This window comes from Arctopsyche grandis, chromosome 11 (genome assembly GCF_051622035.1).
Source record: "Arctopsyche grandis isolate Sample6627 chromosome 11, ASM5162203v2, whole genome shotgun sequence".
In the NCBI taxonomy this organism is placed as follows: Eukaryota; Metazoa; Arthropoda; class Insecta; order Trichoptera; family Hydropsychidae; genus Arctopsyche; species Arctopsyche grandis.
The window spans coordinates 5,689,744-5,709,062 of NC_135365.1; the positions used below are offsets into that span (position 1 = coordinate 5,689,744).

General features: G+C 32.6%; 1 protein-coding gene across 2 annotated transcripts in view; it reads left to right on the plus strand.

The window, feature by feature from the left end:
- 5-HT2A (5-hydroxytryptamine receptor 2A) overlaps positions 1-3,506 on the plus strand; it is a 230,801-nt gene extending 227,295 nt beyond the window's left edge. For both annotated transcript variants that reach the window (XM_077441569.1, XM_077441570.1), the window contains exon 10: positions 2,483-3,506. In XM_077441569.1, coding sequence (XP_077297695.1) covers positions 2,483-2,684 — 202 coding nt within the window. In that variant the 3' untranslated portion in view covers positions 2,685-3,506. The remainder of the gene's footprint in view (positions 1-2,482) is intronic.
- The last annotated feature ends 15,813 nt before the right edge of the window (positions 3,507-19,319 follow it).

The following is a 19,319-nucleotide window of genomic DNA, read 5'->3' on the forward strand; positions in this document are numbered from 1 at the left end:
TAATCTTAGGCAGAAAACACATACTTAGCCAAAATTTCAGATCGATTTGACGATCGGAAGTGACCAAAATTTGGATGTCAAACTAATTAAAAGCTTTTAAAAACCAAACATGCAAAAGACCTGGTACGATAGAAGTGTCAACTTTTAAGTTGTATATGTAATAAATTAAAGATTGCACTCTTCATACATGTTTTTATAAATGTACATATGTGGATTCACGTAACGTGATCTGATAATTATATCCTCCACCCCTGAACCTTCCCCCTCCCCCTCCGCAACTTTTATCATCCGTCACCTATGTATATATGTACATATATAATATAAATGTATATATGTACATATATGTATTCGAGTAGTTCGAGATATAGGGAGGATTGCGGGAGAGATAATCAAAGACGATGTTGGTCCATCAATGTACTTTTATTGTACATTAAGTATACACACGTGCACGAACGCACCTACCGGTGGCCGTCCGGCCAGCGGCTCTACTCCCAACTGTCAGTTGGCGTCACACTTCTGCCAACTCCCAAACAGTGTACACTCATATGTACCACTGTTTGTATGTACATCACTCCTCAACATTACTCATTACATAATTCACTCACACACATAAAATCCCACATGTATATATATATATACATATATATATATATATATATATATATATATATATATATATATATATATATATATATATATATATATATATATATATATATATATATATATATATATATATAAAAATGAATTCAAATTAGCACAGTGACATCTATGGAGAAATTTTTGCAGCATTTTATAATCAAATTGGCGAACCCTAAGACGCTGAATAACTTGAGATTAGCAAGAGAGATAGGAAAGAGATGCCAATTTTACAGATACCGTTTCAATGAAAATCAGAAAAATTTGAAAAAACTCTGATAAGAAACGATCTATCTAAGTCACAAACCAAGAAAACCAAGAAAAAATTGGCACTCCTTCCCCAATTTCTATCGCAAAGCATAAGTTGTTCAGTGTCTCATGGTTCGCCGGTGTTAAGCAAAATGCTGCAAAAAATTTTTCTCAATAGATGTCACTGTGCTAATTTGAATTAATTTACATTTATACTATATATGTACATATGATAACAGTTGCGGAGGGGGAAGGGGAAGATTCAGGGGTGGCGGATATAATTATCAGATCACGTTACGTGTCTCTGTGGATGGTTAATGTACAAAAATATTCGTACTGTATAAAAAAAATGCTTATTGATCGTAATGTATAATTAAAATGTTTGCAATGTAATTTGCATGTTTGAATATATATGTTCTGGTTAAAATATATATAAATATATATATGGTTACATGTAAGTTAATATGTTTCTTGATCTGTAAAAAGTACACTCGTCGTTTTGGATGCAATCTATTGGATGCATCAAGTATACTTGATTAATTGAATAAATACTACATATGTACATATGTAATCATATTAAATAAGATCTGGCCAGCAGCGGGATTCTAGTGGGACTCGAACCCATGACTACTCTGCTCGAAAGCATAATATGCTAATCACTAGTCGATTCGGCGCTGGTTATTTATATTTTATTTATTTTATTTTATTTTATTGTTACAAATCAATATACACTCGCCATTACAGATTTGCTCCAATGCGACGGGTGTACGTTAACGAAATACAGAATACATAAACAATCAGAAATACAGTAATACATACATATACAATCACAATATATAGCATATAACAATTAATCAGAAATAATAATCATAGAGACATCTATGGATTATTTTAGATTTTTTTTTTTTTTGTATACAATTTTTATACATATAATAAATACGAAATTATAGAGATGTCTATAGAGATATCTATAGATTTCAGATTACTGTGTATAATTATTACAAATTATACACAGGCAGATTTTGTGACAACAGGATTAGATCTAATACCAATTTTCAGGAACCGTTTCAGCAATGATCAGATAAAATTGGCAAACTCTGATAGAGAAACGATCGATTTGGAGACACAAAACCCCCAAATCTAACCAGCAGTGGCGAGGACTCGAACCTTTGACCTCAGTGGTGCTAAATATATACGCTACCACTAAGCCAAACTGCTGGCTATAAATTGGCTGCTGGCTATAATATGTAAATTTCGTGGACTATTGAACATTTTTACGGTCAAAACTGGGTCTTACTGAGTATGAATCTAACTAAAAAAATATATACATATGTACATTCGTGGTTTGACACATTATTGTATTATCTAACAGTGCATTACTTGACATAGCAATTCAAAACGACTACACATTCGAATGCGATAATAATTTACCCTAATCACACATATTACACGTAGGAATTCAAGACACGCCTGTCCCATCATTACATGTACTATGTACTACATTGTGTCAAAATGAACCTGTGCATGTTAGTGTAGTTAAATTTGCAGTCATCGAGAGAGGAGTGATTAATTGCTTAATTCGGTGATGTTGCAGATGGGGGCGCGCGCCGCGATACCGCTCCGAGAGGGCGGGGGGAGTGGGAGGTGGGGGGCGCGGAGGCTGCGGGGGCGCAGCCCAACTCTCAGCCCTACCCCTGGCCATCTCCCTCCAGGCAGCCCCACTCCTGACTCCAGCTACACCTTCAGACAGATACCGCTCCGATTCACTGCTCGAGATCCACGACGACGACTGTTAAATCTGCCAAAAAAAAAAACTATTCAGATTGGTCTTCAAACAGATTCAACATGATTCAAATCAAATTCAAGTTCGATCCCACGAGTGTAGAGGTCGCTCCGTTCACGAAGGCCTACCCCCACTTCACGGAAAAGGTGACGATCTTAGCGCACGCTTGCTTTTTGTAGAGTGGGGGTGGGCCTTCGTGCATTCAACGACCTCGTCGTACTAAATTCACATTCATACATGTTCTAAGGAATGTTTTTCGCGAAAATATAGTCAAGAGTTCAAGATGGTCTAAAAACAGATTTTTCGAAGAGTGAATTGTGCAAATTGGTTGGTCACATTGTTCGAATATTTTGAAAAAACGCTAACTTCATATATGGCTCCATATGAAGTGAAGTGGTATATCAGTTCAAACAGTGTGTCAAACTATTTACACAGTACATTTAAACTTCACGTGCTTAATCTGAACATTGCCGAACATTCGCCCGAACATTCACACGAACATTCGCCCGAACGTTCGCCCGAGTATTCCACCGAACATTCGATCAAACATTCACAAGAACAATCGCCCAAACATTCACCCGAACATTCGCCCGAACAATGTTCTGCAAAAAACCAGTAAGTATATACTACTTCGTTCGCCGAGCGTGTAGATGCCCATTCGAAGTCACGAGCTGAATTATTATACAACATTTTGTATATAATGTATCGACTGTATCCGACGCTAGGCATATTGACAATTACATCAATAAAAAAATAACACTGTTCGGCACGAAAAATGGTTCAGAGACGAGATATGACTTTTCTTATAGATCTTTTCCCAGTAAACACGAATCTGGTAATAAAAAATGTTGATTAGCTCGAGATTCGGAGATATGTACGAGTATGTGTTTTTTAAATCGCGCGATTTTTCTATATCTTGGTGTTGTTCGGTTGATGTCTCAAAATCTGTCAATTTTCTGTTCAAAATAAATATTGGAATCTATAGTCGGGTATTTTATCTTCCATTTGTAGTACTTTTCAGCTTTCAAATCTCTCTAAGTAGTCGTCCAGTTCAAATCAAAAGTCAAAAATACGTATTTTCACTTGGGATTTTTTCCCACGGTTAATACTATTTTATATTGAATTTTTTCTATTTAAAAATGTTTATTAAGATAGTGTTCTAGCTACACTATTTTTTGTTTTCGTTTAAAAGGGTTAATTGGAAGTGTGCTGAACTTTAAATCGGTTAAATTGCGAGCAAAAAGCTCGTACTAGTATTTACTCGTATTTACACGAATCTGAATTGAATTAATAGGGATCATATATTAAATTATCTTTATAAGAGAATTAAATAAAATTCCAATTAGAAAAATCATATTTCGACTATTCTTGTGGATTAATAACAAAAATTTGTTTATTTTATCAGCTATCAATAAAAAACACATATGTATATCTCCGAATATCGAGCCAATCAACATTTTTTATAACCAAATTCGTGTTCACTGAGCATATATCTATGTATAAGAAAAGTCATATCTCGTCTCTGAACCAAAAAAAAAGTCGTCATTTGTTGAACAGTGTAATTTAATAATTCTTGTTACACACACCTAGCTACAGGTGAATTGTCATGGTTTAAAAAAAATGAGTTCGGCCTTTTTAAAACTATTATAATTAAATTTGGACATTATTAGTACAATGTGAATACAAAACATCAAATTTTTCATAATCTATGTACATGGAATTTGAGCGTCTGTCACATACAATATCTCACTGAATGTCAAACTTTTATTTTTGCTGTACATATATATTACATGTACATAAATGACTGGCGCACTAAGTCTGCTTCTCTTTGTTAGGATGTGGCATTGTCAACTAGAGTATACGTTTTCTATTAATATGTACAACTTCTTTATGTCGATATTAAATTTCTAACAATTAGGTATGTCTGTATTATCTTGTCATACAATTTTCAAGGTCACGTTCAAAGCTAACAATGTTCTCCCCCCCCCCCCCCACCTAAGCGGTCTCAGTTTAATCGTATTTTATGAATTATTCAAATTTGAAACGATCATCGGCCATAACAGAAACAGATTTTACCCCAGTCTAAGGCTCGGCGAGCCAAAAAAATAAAATTCGCCGGTTCGAGTAATTGAAAATCCCAAGCTCATCAGAAAAATGTGTGGTTTCAATTCAATTAATTCAGTTCGGGGAGGTCTGTGGCGTATTTTGTCAAGGATATCGAATTTTTTAAATTAATCCTGAAAAAAGTCTTTTATTAAAAATAAAAATAGTAATATGATAAAATCCACTACCATAGTAGCCTTACGAAATATTATCTTTATAAAATTAAATAAAAATCATATTCAAAATATACACATACATTTTTTCTTAAAAAAAAAATCCTCGAATACATTTATGCGTAAAGGATCTAACCCATAAGTTTAATATTTCAACCTCACAAAACGTTTCTTACCAAATCAAATCAAACTTAGATATTTAGATCTTTTTCACATAATGATGTCAATATTAAACAATGTAAAAATATACATATAATCCTGAAATATAATAAAATCAAGACAGTTTGAAATATTTAATTTATTATATAATTATAAAAAGTATCTTTATCCATTGACAATCATCACTAGGTTTTGAAAAAAATATAAATATAACAATTAAAAATGGAATTTTTTCAAAGTTTTTTTATTAAAAAGTAGTGCAGTGCCCGTTGACAATCAACAGTTGGTTTATTTCTTATCAAATATTCAAATAAAAAATGATATGGATCAGTTCAGAGCTAAACAACTTGAACAACAGTTTATATAGCCCTCAAAACATCATAAATAAATTCCTCTATTGCCCACAACCTATATCAAATTATAATTGACAGACAGACACGCCGACTATTTTAGATTTTATCTGCAAATAAAAAGTTTAAGCAGTGTTTTGGATCATTCAAACTTGAACGATCGAATTATTTAGACCTGTATACGTCCGGAAAAGTTCTCAAAGATGAACTTTTAAATTTGGACACACATTAAAAGTTTCATCTATGAGTAATACTTAATTCGTAACGGTGAGTGCGCAATTTGTCAGCAGATAAGTCTCTCGTAGAGTCTATGGCTACGATTTTTTTGTAGCCAAAAACGCTACGACAGACTCTACGAGAGGCAATCTGTCGACTTCTTGTCTCAGAATCTATTTTCACTTCGATTATAGTATACTCTATTGTGAACAAAAGCTTTATCAATCGGCTGACAAGTTGGTCTTCATCGTAAAAAGAGTACAACCAAGAAATTTCGGGAAAAATCGATCGATTTGTTTGCAGACAAATCGCTACCGCAATGGATGACATTACAACTAAACTGATTGCTTCGTATTGTTAGCAAAAACTATATCTTTTGATTACCAGTCACTTAAAAATAGCTACGATTGACAAATTTCTACTGACTTTTTTACGTTTTTATATAAAAATTTATTGATCTATCCAGAAAATTATCATTTATTGCATTCGAACTCATTTTTTTTAATCGTATTCATTAAAATATCCCCATCTGATAGACATGATTGTATTCGGTGGCGAATTTCGAAGGCTTCAGCTAACTTAATTTCAGATTCACACCAGTTAACTCTCATTGCACACGTGTCCCGAGATTTCTAAACATTTTATAACACTTCAGTAAACAAGGGCTCTTCTCGGCGTGATTTAAAATCGATGCAAATCTCACGAAGAATGCGCCATTGTCTCATTTTGTGTGGAACCGCATGAAGTGTTCGTCGGCCGAACAAAGGACGATCCTTCCCTAATATAGCACCTCGGCTTACGTATAGTTTATCTTGTCCATTTGAATATTTTCCAGATTCCATTCACGTATTCTATCCGCGTCTATATGCGAATGTGCGTATATAAATCGCTCGTGAAGTTTGTCCCCGTGGTGGAAAAATACCTCGTATTATAAAGAATATGGCTGGACCATTCTGAAAGTACGCACTATTTTTCGCGAATTTGATTTCGTCATGTCGAAGAACCAATGGTATGGCGTGTTGAATGTTGTATTTGTAATATATGCATAAGATATTTTCTTCCTTCCGATGTACATATGAATACTTATATTTTTCCCAAGTGTCACATGTGAATTTAATAATTTTAGTGTTTAGTTTGTAAAAATTACACATCATTAGTTCATAGTGCGAATTTAGGCAATTAAGTTGTATATACATAATATACTGTACATGTGAAACTCAAATGTGGTATAGAATTCCTCTTGTGTTTCCGTTAAAATAAAATTTATTTTAAATAAGAAAGAAGCTTGTTTTATTTATCCAAATCTAGACGTATTCATATTTTCATACTAAATAATCATAAAAAGTTTTTCCTTTTTAAACATAGATGTCACTTTAAATGAATTAAATAAATTATATTCTTATAAATCAGTTCCACTGATAATAAAATCAAACTAAAATTCTAAAATAGATTTTAATTCATTTACAGAATAATTTAAATTTTTCAAGAAAAACTGTGTTCACTATTAATATTTTATTTTGTTAAATTCTATTACTGACATCTACAGAAAAAAAGTTGAACATTTCAAAGACATTTTCCTGAAATTTTCCAAAAATAAAATATTATTGTAATATAAGATTATTATTTAAGTATTAAAAATTAATGAGAATGAGCTTTAATACAATATGAATTTCATTTTCATTAAAAATTTACAATATAATTATAGTAATTTAATTGTCTGCTTATATGTATGAACAAACAAATTTATAGTATCACATTTTGTGCACAATATACATTAAAAAAATATGTACATAATCAGTATTTTTTAATAAAAATAATAATTAAATTTTATTCGTTATTTAAAAGCTTACAAAACATAAAAAAGCAACACCAAATTGCATCGTCCCATTTATTTTTCTGCTTCAATGGAGCATGTCGTTTAATCTAAAATTGAGTTTTCAATTAAATGTGGCTTTCAGCAAGTCTATTGTAACATTTTCGAATTCCAATATAATTAATTACATCTTTCATTCTGTATTTCATCCCGAAAGCAACAGTTGTCGAAGCCGAAACGGGATAGATGTCTATCTACCAGGTGGAAAACTCGAAAATTACAAAACGAGATTTTCCCCAGATGGTTACCTTGACCCGTACTTTCGAAGGCTGCAAACATCCGCACGGATAACTGATTTATTCATTTCATCAATATTTGATAGAGCAATGAAAAGGAGCTTCCACTTTCGAGATTTAACTTATTTAACATCCACTATCGCTCAACCCGTATTGTTTTCTTTCATATTTTATCACGAAATTTATTCCACACGATTGATGACTCGCATTACATCACACTAAAACTATTTATATAATATAGTGGTTACTCACATACATATATACATACATGAAGTATATTTTATATGTTAATTTCAAAATTGTAAGTTGATGAATCAAAATTATGTACGCGGGAAATATAATAGAATTTCCACACGTCTGATTTATTCATATTATCATATAAATTAATTTTATATTATAATATTTTGTTTTAATTTACTAATGGCCAGATCTAATAAACATAAATAAACATGAAAAATATGAAAAAATGAAATATTTTTCTATAAAATTTCTGAAAATAATAAAAAAAAATCGTCTATGGCGCATTTTTCCGCTTTTAGTATAAAAAAAATATGTATCTTATATCATTGCAAATATCATTTATATAAAAAAATCACCCGTGGTGCATTTTTGTGAACTAATAATTTTTTTTTTAACTTCAGCTGGATTTCATAATTAAATATTTGTAAGAATTTATTTTTTAGTTAAATCAATTCGTTTTAAAATGTGTCAAAAAAGGTTAACAACCACCACTTAATATAAATGTCAACCTTTACACAAAAGATAAACAAATATATTACTGCCATACAATGACATTTTTTGTAAAAAAAAGTGGTTTATCGAAAAGGACAATAATTTAATATAAAACATAAATACATTAATGTCAATTTCATATATAAAATCAGTTAAAATAAAACCAGTAACAATTGATCTAGATTTAATATAAAATAATAAATATCTAAACAAAAATCAACTTTTTCCAAAGCTTCAAACATTAATTCAAATTTTCAAATGCGACTTCTACTCCATTTTATGGAATTAAATCTTTCAAAGTCAGATTCAGAGTTAGAATCATAGTCAAGGAATTATAGCTAGCACTCCAAAATTATTGTAATCACCCACCCCTACTTCAAGACCACAAATGAAACGTCTAACATTCACACAGTTTTTCCTCAACTTGCTTAATTTTTTCAAACAGTTTTACCAAAAACTATTTAAATGTACATCATCAACTAATGAAAAACGTATTGAACGCAAACAAACAACCGAAATTTGTATCGGAAAAACCGAGTTTTCCACCAAGCCCAAACAAGTCGCATTGTACGCACATACTCGCATAATACGTACAATCAAACACATGATACCTACATCATCATTTACAGCCATTCGCCATCCACTGCTGGATGAAGGCCTCTCCAACACGCTTCCACTCGTCTCTGTTTTGCGCAACACTCATCCATCTCATTCCGCACATTTTCCTAATTTCGTTCATCCATCTTCCTTGCGGTCTTCCTTTTACTCTTTTGCCTTCTCTCGGGTACCATTCAAGCACTTCTTTTGTCCACTTTTCGTCCATCCTCCTAGCTACGTGACCCGCCCATTGCCATTTCAATCTCTTCACTCTATCCACTATGTCCACTACCCTTGTCATATTTCTCACCCACGTGTTCCGCTTTCTGTCTTTCCTCGTTATGCCAAGCATACAGCGTTCCATACTTTTTTGAGTGCATTGGATTTTATTTAGCATCTTGGCGTTCAGTGTCCAAGTTTCACATCCATACGTCATCACTGGCAAAACGCATTGATCAAAGATCCTTTTCTTCAGGCAGAGTGGCATTTTTGATTTAAAAACAGCATTCATCCGTCCAAATGCACTCCATCCTAATTTCATACATCTCTTTATCTCTTCATTTTTACTACCAGACATGTCAATTATTTGACCTAAATATAAATAATTATTTACTACTTCTACTGGTTTATCATCTAAGGGGATGCTATCAGGCATGCAATAACTATTGAACATTAGTTTAGTCTTATCTACGTTAATTTTTAATCCTACTTTTCTACTTTCCCTGTCCAGCTGTGTTAGTCTGATAAGTAGGTCAGCTGAATCAAGAGCTACTAAAACTATATCGTCTGCGAACCGAAGGTGACTCAAAAAGCGACCATTGATGCCTACTCCGGCTGTATCCCAATCCAAGTTCCTGAAAACTCCCTCAAGCACCGCATTGAATAACTTGGGCGAGATCTCCTTGTCTTACTCCTTTTCCTATGCTAAATCTATCTGTACCTGAAAAAATTTTAACCGAAGCTGTGGCATTCTTATATATTGCAGCTAACAGTCCAACATAGAGTTCCGGCACTCCCTGTGTTTGTAGAGCGTTAAGTACTGCATTATGACTAGCTGTATCGAAGGCTTTCTCATAATCGACGAAACCTAGGCACAATGGCCGTTGATATTCGTTGGCGCGCTCGATTAGTTCGCCAACTACTTGGAGGTGGTCCATTGTGCTGAAATTTATCATATGTAACTGAGTACAAAATATATATACTAACCGAATCGATCAACAAGTAATGCATTTTTAACACTGTAAATTCACTGGGTAGCAGTTATTAGGTTTGGTTTTAGTATAAAATTTGTAGTCATTTTTTTCTAGCCAGACATTTTATCCTACGGGACTTTATAAGTGTGTGAGGTAGGATGGACCGCTAATAGATGTGAGAATATTCGTGGCCTTGGCCGTAGCTGATCGATAGGACGGGCAGCGCCACTTCACCGGTCCGCGAGGCCCGACCCTCACCTCGTGCCAATAACATCACCCTGTATATATGTATTTGTCCTCAGCCATGCTACGAGATTCATCAATAATAAGGTAGATGGAAGCAGTCATACCTAATGTCCTTAAAAACGATTTTCATTGAAAGAATTGAAAATAATGAGAATTCGATTCAAAAAAATATTGCACCATATCGTGGCGCTCCAGTATGCACGCACACGGCATTAATGACCAAAATTCATAAATATGACGCTGTTAGTTATAAACGTATCAAGGTTATCATTTTGTTCTTTCCACGCTAACTTTCAAACTTATACGTATGTATGTACATACATATATACTACTGATTTTACCCGGCTTCGCTCGGTATTTGTAAAACAAACCACTTAAACATGACTAATCTGTTAGTAAACATTTTATTAAATTTATTTATTTTATATAAATTTATTTGAATACTCATTTGTTTTTTATTAAATTGACTGTCACTAACAAACAAACATATATACTACGTCTCTTTCGAAATTATATGTATACCAGAATCCGGCGTATGCACCCCCGGCGTCTACGCTCCCGGAGACTTCGAATCCTTTGAATTGAAAAAAATTGAATCGGCGCCTATGAATCAAAAAGAAAATAAATCGAATGTGTTGTCGACGAACCAACCAACCAAGGTTACATATATGCAAAGTCTCTTTCGAAATTATATATTATATACTTATGTATACATACTAAATACTATAGTAAAAGTGGCCAGAGTGAAAAATCTGAATTTTAGATTTCCCATGATGGATTTGGTGAAAAACTTGCGTCGTATCAAGGAAACGGTAAATTGAAAAATTTCATCGATACTAAACAAAACCCTTTATATGTTTCATAGGTTTTTGAGCTCTTTTTCCTATACATAGGTTTTTGAGCTCTGTTTCCTATTATGCTGTACATTAACATTATAATAATATAATACTATTATTACTAACCAAATTAAATTAAAATTGTAAAATAGAAAATGATCAGTAAATCAGTAGCTATTAAAAAAGATATAAGATGTATTGTGAACATAATTTCGTAATAATAAAAAGCATTTAAAAATCAAAAACCTTTATATGTATGTATATTTTTTTCAAACAATTTCAATTTGTTTCTGCTATTTAAATAAAATATATAATCAATTTCAGTTTAACTATGTAGATTGATTTATGATTAATTTTGACTGCTTAACAAGAAAATAAGTTGCCGTTTTGACAGAAACTCCAATACATAGCGCGCCACGCTCATAAAGACCATTTATATGGCGGAAGCATTTTTCATTTTTTTATTCAGGAAATCATAATTTTTTTCATGCTCCCGTCATGATTTAAAATAAAAAGTTGTTAAGAGCTTCCTTAGAATTAATGTAATATTGTTTTAGCCACTTCATAGCTGCACGTTATTTTAAACACTTCTACCGAAAATGTAGATTTTTTTTCAACTTTATTGTATAAACTATTATTAGATGTCATTGTAAATAAATAAATAATTAAAGAAGCTTAATTTAGTGTGTAGCGCTATGTGAGTTTGAGGCACAGGACATTGCTTAAAATCAATGATATTTTTATTATTCAACTTTCCTTTGATACTTTGCAAGTTCTCCACTACGTCTATTATGGGAAAGCAAAAAATTTTTGCTTCAGCTATTATATCAAGCGCATAAAGAAATTGTAAGTTTAACTTGTCTTTATCTAATATTGGGTCAATTTCTTAACGTTTTCATCAGCAAAACTGACAAGGGCCTATTTTCAAGATGTCTAAAGAAAAATTTATTATTTGTATACTCAAAATGGGTAGAAAAATATACATATATTTAACTTACTATACATATAATAGGCTGGATCAAAGCTCTGTAACGATTTAAATAACTGTAGAGACAGTTATATAATAGACATTTATATTTGAATGATTGGTTAATCAAACAAATCATATTCTATCAATCACATAAATATATGACTATAAGTGTTAGAACCCGTTATAAAAAGCATCAGAAGATAATTTCCATTCCCTGAACTGTACATCAGATCTAGGTCAAGCAGATTTGTTTCGGAATTTCAAGTCAACACCATAAAGACTCTTCTTGAAAAATACTACATATACTGACGGAAATTACCCCTCGGTTTTCAATCACATTTTCTCTTCACGTCAACGTTACATTTACACAGCTTCCAATACATACGAAATGTATGCCAGTGCAACAAATAACAAGCCATACGTTGCCTGACCTAAATACTACACTTCCAATTGAGTTACCCATCCGTAAAGTGCACGTAACTGTGCGACCTGCATAATTTTCCAGATATTCAACTTTATCAAAAAGCAAAACTAGAAACTACATTTATGTACACGCCCTGACACAGAATAAAGCGATTTTAATTTTACCAAGCATTATTTTTGCGTTTTCTTATTTTAAAATGACGCTGTCAGATATACAATTCATACATACAAAGCTTTCAGAAATCATAAGGTATTACTTTGACTTTACAATAGCAAACAAAAGATGAAAACAAGTATTAAAATTACACGTAAAATACATATGTACATGTTTTATTGATGTATTTCAACATAAAATGAAACATCTTTTATATGGGTTTTCCGATATCGTTTGTACTATTTCTTTCAAAGAACTCTTCCACATATAATATAAAATATTTAACATTGGAATAAACGACACACAAAAGCAAGTGTTCATTTTATCAACTAGGAGCACCATAACATTTACTGATAAATATCGGGTTAAGAGTGTTGTGAAAAATTTTCCGGCATTTTCATCGCCTTCTGTATACTTATTTTGGAATTTTATTGCTTTGTTCGATTCGCAAGATCGTTCTCGTTGTCAGGCACAATGGCACTCGATATGAAAAAATGTGTATCAATACGATTCTTTTAATATTCAAGAGCCATTTCAGACGAAGACGCCTGAACGAGATCGACCTTTCAGATATCGGCTACAATCTCAAGGTGATAACCGAGAGCGAAAAATAAATAGATCGATGAACTACCCTTAACAATATTGACCCAATTACGATCGAATTTTCGCTCGGATTTTCCCCATCGAGTTTTCTCGATTTTCCATTTTCTTTTTCAGCGAATCAATACGCAGCGTGTTGTTAAAACTCGGCGCATGTATCCAATTTGAATAGAGAGAACGATGTCGAAGTTGATCACAAAGCTGTGTAGTGCTAACTGATTATTTTCATTACTATGTGTGTGTGTGCTTGTGTGTGTGTGTGTGTGTGTGTGTACAGCAGATTTTCCCGACAGCTGTACATTTGATCACTGGTATTGATCTAGACGGAGGCTGCGAAGGTCTGAGATTCCAGCGCACCAGCCTTGTCCACTAATGTTGCGTATTTTCCAATAATTACTTTTCAATTTTCAATTCGTTCTCCTCATGACTATGAAAAAAATATAAAAGAGCCTTGAAAAAAGAGCTAAATGCAATGATCTCTACTTCAAAGTGTCACAATCATGATTGATGATTTTTAGCGTGATATTTCAGCTTCTATAAAATTATGGCGAATTAAACAAGGTTGACACGATACGAGTGCACTCAGACCGACGTTACTCGGACGTTATTCAGATGTTGCCACATTACGAGTGACTTGGTCTGGGTTTACGAGTATCGTGTCAACTCAGTATTAGCTACATATGACGGGCTGAAAACCAGACTGATACAAGTGACATTTTTGAAAAAATCTGGTTTAAGTGCTAAAATAATAGCATACATATATGAAATGCTATTATTTTAGCACTTAAACCAGCTTTTTTCAAAAATGTCACTTGTACCAGTCTGGTTTTCAGCCCCTCATACATAGCAGTTTGGCTTAGTGATAGCGTATATATTTAGCATCACTGAGGTCATAGGTTCGTGTCCTCGCCACTGCTGGTTAGATTTGGGGGTTTTGTGACTCCAAATCGATCGTTTCTCTATCAGAGTTTGCCAATTTTATCTGATCATTGCTGAAACGGTTCCTGAAAATTGGTATTCAAAATCTAATCCTGTTGTCACAAAAATCTGCCTGTGTATAATTTGTATTAATTATACACAGTAATCTGAAATCCATAGATGTCACTATGATTATTATTTCTGATTAATTGTTATATTCTATATATTCTGTTTGTATATGTATGTATTACTGTATTTCTGATTTCTGATTGTTTATGTATTTCATTAACGTACACCCGTCGCATTGGAGCAAATCTGTAATGGCGAGTGTGTATTGATTTGTAACAATAAAAATAAAATAAAATAAATAAATATGTATTTCATTCATTTTTTTATTTATTTATACAGAGATACACCCGTTTTTATTGTTATACATACATATATGGTCAAATATTGTACATAAAAACCTATACATTACAATCTTCGATAACCAATAGGGATTGAAATTTACCGTAAAATTTCATAAACCGGTAAACGCTAAATGTAAAAAATCCTGAATTAGATAAAATATTTCGAGAAACACGTGCTTTTTACAGTGTGTGTAGCATATTTATAATATCAGCAAATTCCTTTACATCAAAAAATTTCATACATATGTATTTCATTCATTTTTTTATTTATTTATACAGAGATACAACCGTTTTTATTGTTATACATACATATATGGTTAAATATTGTACATAAAAACCTATACATTACAATCTTCGATAACCAATAGGGATTGAAATTTACCGTCAAATTTCATAAACCGGTAAACGCTAAATGTAAAAAATCCTGAATTAGATAAAATATTTCGAAAAACACGTTCATTTTACAGTGTGTGTAGCATATTTATAATATCAGCAAATTCCTTTACATCAAAAAATTTCATACATATGTATTTCATTCATTTTTTTATTTATTTATACAGAGATACACCCGTTTTTATTGTTATACATACATATATGGTCAAATATTGTACATAAAAACCTATACATTACAATCTTCGATAACCAATAGGGATTGAAATTTACCGTCAAATTTCATAAACCGGTAAACGCTAAATGTAAAAAATCCTGAATTAGATAAAATATTTCGAAAAACACGTTCATTTTACAGTGTGTGTAGCATATTTATAATATCAGCAAATTCGAAATGCTACAAACTCGTCTTTGCGAGAGACAGGAAAGGTTTTTGGCAATTTAGTGGTGCTGTTTCGATGACATCGGATTGATTGGCAAACTCTGATAGGAAACGATCGACCGGAAGTCACATATATCCAAGGTCTGGCCAGCAACACTGGGCCTAGGAATGAATCCATGACCACTCAGTTTAACGCATCACACGCTAGCCACTGAGTTGCTAGTATATCCACCGTATAAAAATTAATGTGGGTAGTAGGGTTTCTGACCCGGGTCAACCCGGGACTGAATTTTTGTTGTCCCATGTCCCGGGAATTCTTATCTCAAATCCTGGGAATTGGATTTAAAAAAATCTTGAAAATATACAACATTTTCACGACTGCACGAAGGGAAATAATAAATCAAATACACAAAGAATCGTAAAATAGTTTTGTTGTTTGTTGTTTTGGTTCTGTGCGTTTGGCCAAAATCGTTTCTTGTATTTCTATTTTTGGAAAATCTCAATACCTATACTAATAAGGACTTTACCTTACCGATGAACTATTCCGAGAATTGAAAATTAAAATCGAAGAAAGAAGAAGCTCAAAGTTGATTTTCTTAACACAAATTTTGAATAATTCTAATTTCAAACCGAACAAATCATTCTTTAAATGTTGTAATAAAGGCGAATGTATATGGAATACGAACGGTAAAACTATTGTGAAGCGAGTATATCCTTCTTATATTGACGATTCCAAAATGGAAGAAACTCTTTTAGATTCGGATGAAGATGAAACAATTGTGTATTTGAATTAAATATGGAGTTCTCAAAGGATGGAAAAAAGGATTCGGAATACTAAAATTTATGCTAATCGTTTATGCATGAACAAACTAGTTCATTTGTCATTTTTTTTATTATTTTGTCTATACTATAAATGGCCAGATTGATCAGATTGGTCATGTCTGTGAATAAACTAGTATGTTCGTGAACTACGCGAAATGTACACTTGGACAGAATTGACTAAAGCTACTATGTGCTGAGTAGATTGTCTGATTTCCCGGATATTTTCAATTCTCGGGACACTAGACGGAGCTCGAGATCGTTTCTGGGATTCCCGATGCATCATGTAATTTGTATAAATCATATTAATAGGTTTTTGAGCTCTATTTCCTACGATTACTAACCAAATAAAATAAAATTATAAAATAGAAAATGATCAGTAGATCAGTACCTATTAAAATAGATATAAGATGTATTGTGAACATAATTTCGTAATAATAAAAAGCATTTAAAAATCAAATAAATCATATTAATAATAAAATATAAGTCATGCAAAAATCTTACCTTGTGAAAAATATTGTATGATTAATAAAGTGTAGAAAATTTTAATCACAATAAAAATTAACCAGAAAATCAGACAAATAATGAAAACGTTTATTTCTGAACAAGACCAGACGACAAGACAGACTGAACGTTTTCAAGTTCTTTCATGAAAATATAATGTAAATAAAATATAATATAAAGACATTGTTCTTTTTCGAAGACCAACCAATATTCAACAGCATTGAAAAAATACATCTGGTAGTTGCAAAGTTAATAGACCATAAAAGAACTAGCTCTATGCGGCCCGAAGGTATAACTTCTATCCCGTTATTGCCCCAAATTATAGATAGGGTGTGTTACAGTTGTAACTTGCAACAGCAATCCACAAGTATACAAAAGGGCAACCTAAATGCAATTTAAAAATTACAATGTCTTGTTTCGTATTTTTAAGGAATATAATTTTTTTGTCTCTCATTTCTTTAAACCGCCTTTATATTTCGGCCGCCTGTGTGCGTTGCACACATTTGTACATATATTAGGCACGGCCCTGATCATAGGATATACATTCGCTTTTATTAAGCCACTAGTGTTGTGCCCGATGAAATATCATCGCATGGGTTATGGCATATTAAGTTATTAAATTAAAATAAATAAAAGAAATGTGACGCGATTGTATTTTTTCAAATACATTTTAAATATATTTAATTTAATATTTATATTTAATTGTTTAATGTGAAAAAAAACAATATAGGACACCAATAGAGAAACTAATTAATTTATTAATTAATTAAATAATTTTTCAATATACTAAATGCTCTGAGATTATTGCCCTTGAGGAAACATGAGTAGCAAACAGTATTTATTTTATTTATTTAATATACTTGGGGGAGGTGGCAAAGCCGATAGGCCCAAGAGGTTTAAACAAACATATTTTTACAAACTATCATGTATGAAATAAAAAGAATATATGGAAGTTTTTTCTTGATCTGTTATTATGATCGTATTATATTCGTACATTTTGTTGGTAGTGTTTTAACTGTGACGTACATATGTCGAATCGAAACGAATATTATTGCACGGCAAGCGTTATCGCAGACACACACAGATACACAGAATAGCGCTATTATATATATATATATATATATATATATATATATATATATATATATATATATATATATATATGCAGCCAGCACCAGCAATACGTTCAACCATCAAGCCAGCAGCATGGCTCGGTGGTTGAGCTTTTGAAAATAATTTATTCTCGATTGACCTCGATTGAATAGAATTTATTCTGAGTATTTTTGTATTGCTGCTGGTCAGATTTGGATATTTGTAACTCCAGGTCAATCGCTTCCTATCAGAGTCTGCCAATTTTTCTGATTTAATTGTTGAAACGGTTCCTCAATTAAATAGGCTAAATACCTTCCTACCTACATACTACATATGTCACCAATATTTAAATATGAATAATGTACAATTTGTTAAAATAAAAAAAGCATTAAATGTTGCATTAAATGTTACTAAAAATATATTAAGTTCATTTTTTTGGAAAAGAATTAATATGCAGGGGGGCCATTAGCTTCTTCGTGCCCCACCTGTTTTTAAAATCACGAGCCACCCCTATATATGTATATATGAATGTAAGCTAATGGTTTCATCTTAGGATATACATACATTCACCTTTATTAAACTACTAGTTGTTTTACCTGGCTTTGCTCAGTATTTGTAATATAAACAGCTTAAACATGGCGAATCTAATAGTAAATATTAATTTATTTTTTTATTAAATTTATTTGAATCGAATCGTCGTCATAGAAACTTTCCCAACAATTCCCAACCAAAGATACATACATACTTAAATACATACAAAGTCTGTTTCAAAATTATAGTATATTAGATTTAAAGAACGTTTTGATACAAATACTTCTACCGGGAGTCCCGGGACACGGAATATCAAAAAGTCCGTGAGCTTTCGGAAATTTCTGTCCCGGGTCGACCGAGCAGAAAGTCTAGAGCGAAATTCATTTGACCTCAAAGCTTGATACGAAATGTAAAATCTCAGATATAAAGTCAAAAATTTCATAGTCATATTTGGCCTCAATGGGCCGGAATTTACTAAGGTTTTATTTATTTTGATATAAATGAGCTTTAATCTCAGAGTTGAGTCGTTCGAAGCGCAATGTAGCACCTTTTCGAACGGTGGGGAGGTCCAGGGTGGGAGAGGCTGGAGGAGGGGTTGGTCCGGGAGTTCCCGGGGAGTCCCGCTCAGCGAAGCTCCCGGCTAGTTCGCCGGCCGCCGTCAGCCGACACCTGCGTGGGGGCGCTAATATCGCTGGCGTCTCACCATAAAAATCCTCAACAACCCCAAACATCCAAATCGGA